Genomic DNA, 1,964 nt, shown 5'->3' on the forward strand with positions numbered 1-1,964 from the left:
TTTTTTTTTTTTTGGTTTTTCGAGACAGGGTTTCTCTGTGTAGCTTTGCGCCTTTCCTGGAACTCACTCGGTAGCCCAGGCTGGCCTTGAATTCACAGAGATCCGCCTGGCTCTGCCTCCCAAGTGCTGGGATTAAAGGCGTGCGCCACCACCGCCCAGCCTCTCTCAACCATTTTTAAATAAAACATAGGGTTAATGGCTGGCATTCTAATAGTTGAGCCTCTCCCAATAGGTCACTGGATTTATGTGAGCATGAAATTATACAGGCATTGATTTTCATGTGACAATATTTATTAGTAAATTGATGCACTCTATTGAATGATGTCATTCCTTATTATATAATGAGTAAATCATGGAGTGTTTATCAAAGTAAATAGTGACTTCTTCATTGATTGCATTGTTTTCTAAGTGTACGTTTTTGTTCCTTTGTGTTGTGTCTCTGTGTGCATGTGTGGGTAGTAAAAAGATATGTGTACACATGTGAGGTGGAAGGATTTATGCCTCTTGAAGAGAGTATAGAGAAAAAAGAGGGATTACATCACTCTATAACTCTATACGTAATTTCCTTGAGACAAGTCACCACTGAATCTTGAACACACTGATGCTCTACTAAATAAACAGTCCACTGAGCCTTGAAATCTGCTTACTCTATCTTTACTAGCACCAGGTTAAAGGTTCCCTGCTGTGCCTGGTTTCTGACATGGATGCTGGGATTCAGGGTCCACTAGCAGGAAAAGGATAGTATTTTAATATTTATCAGACGCCACTATCAATCTCCTACACATTTTCCTAAAGGCATTCTTCATCTCCTTATTCCTGAAAGTATAAACCATAGGATTAAGCATTGGTGTCAGAACAGAGGCAAATATAAGTGTGTTTTTCTCAAAGGAAAAGGCAGATGAAGGCCGTGCATATATTAATATGCATGGGACAAAGAACAAAATCACAACAGTAATGTGAGATCCACAAGTGGAGAGAGCTTTACTTCGTCCTTCAGAGCTGTGACCTCTTAGAGAGAAGAGGATGACACCATAGGAGACAAGCAACAAGGAAAAGATAATGATGCAGAAAGACCCACTGTTGGCAAACACCAAAATGACAAAAATGTGTGTGTCAGTGCAGGCAAGCTGCAGTAATGGGAATAAGTCACATATGAAATGATCAATAAAATTGGGTCCACAGAAGGGAAGCTGCAAAGTGAAGATAACTTGTGCAATAGAATGTAAGAATCCCCCTGTCCAGGCCACTCCTATAAGAGTGCCACAGAGCCTCCGGGTCATGATGGAAGAGTAGTGAAGGGGCTTGCAAATGGCCACATAACGGTCATAGGCCATGGCTGTCAGAACAATCACCTCCACTCCTGCAAAGAAGTGGCTAGTAAACAGTTGTGTCATGCAACATGCAAAAGAGATGGTCTTCCTCTCATAGAAGAAGTCTATAATCATCTTGGGGGTGACGGTCGTAGAAGTACATGCATCCAGTAAGGACAAGAATGCCAAGAAGAAGTACATGGGAGATCCCAGCAGAGAAGGGCTGTAGATGATGGTCACCACAATTATTATGTTACCCCCAAGTGTTGCAATATAGACCAACAAAAATACAATAAATAGTATTTTCTCAACTTTGGGGTTTTGAGAAAGCCCCAGGAGTACGAACTCAGTGACAAAGCTCTGGTTTTGCATGATTCTCAAGAAGATGATAAATAAAAAATACATTCATAAAAATCTGCAATAATGAGAAGAAGTACTTTTTATTGCAATTGAGAACAGGATATTAGGAAATTTGGAAGAGTATCATTGTATAACATGTAAAATAAATAAAATTTTGAATGTTTTAAAATAGCTATACTTTGAATATTGGTAATTTAAACATCTCCCTGTGCTATAAATGAGAAATAGTTTTACTTTGTATGGCCAGCTTTTATTAATCTATAGGTAATTTTTGGAGTGAAACTTCAAAACACA

At 39.1% G+C, this 1,964-nt stretch overlaps 1 protein-coding gene across 1 annotated transcript; it reads right to left on the reverse strand.

The window, feature by feature from the left end:
- Positions 1 to 746: 746 nt before the first annotated feature.
- Positions 747 to 1,685, reverse strand: LOC128101707 (olfactory receptor 4C15-like). Its single transcript, XM_052725023.1, has one exon. The coding sequence runs from the start codon at positions 1,680 to 1,682 to the stop codon at positions 747 to 749; it is 936 nt and encodes a 311-aa protein (XP_052580983.1). The 5' UTR covers positions 1,683 to 1,685.
- Between the last annotated feature and the right edge of the window lie 279 nt (positions 1,686 to 1,964).

Source organism: Peromyscus californicus, unplaced genomic scaffold (assembly GCF_007827085.1).
Source record: "Peromyscus californicus insignis strain IS unplaced genomic scaffold, ASM782708v3 Scaffold_7__1_contigs__length_154581171, whole genome shotgun sequence".
Classification (NCBI taxonomy): Eukaryota; Metazoa; Chordata; class Mammalia; order Rodentia; family Cricetidae; genus Peromyscus; species Peromyscus californicus.

Excerpts from the sequence above, each read along its gene's own strand:
- LOC128101707 (XM_052725023.1), bottom strand. The coding sequence starts at position 1,682 with ATGCAAAACCAGAGCTTTGTCACTGAGTTCGTACTCCTGGGGCTTTCT.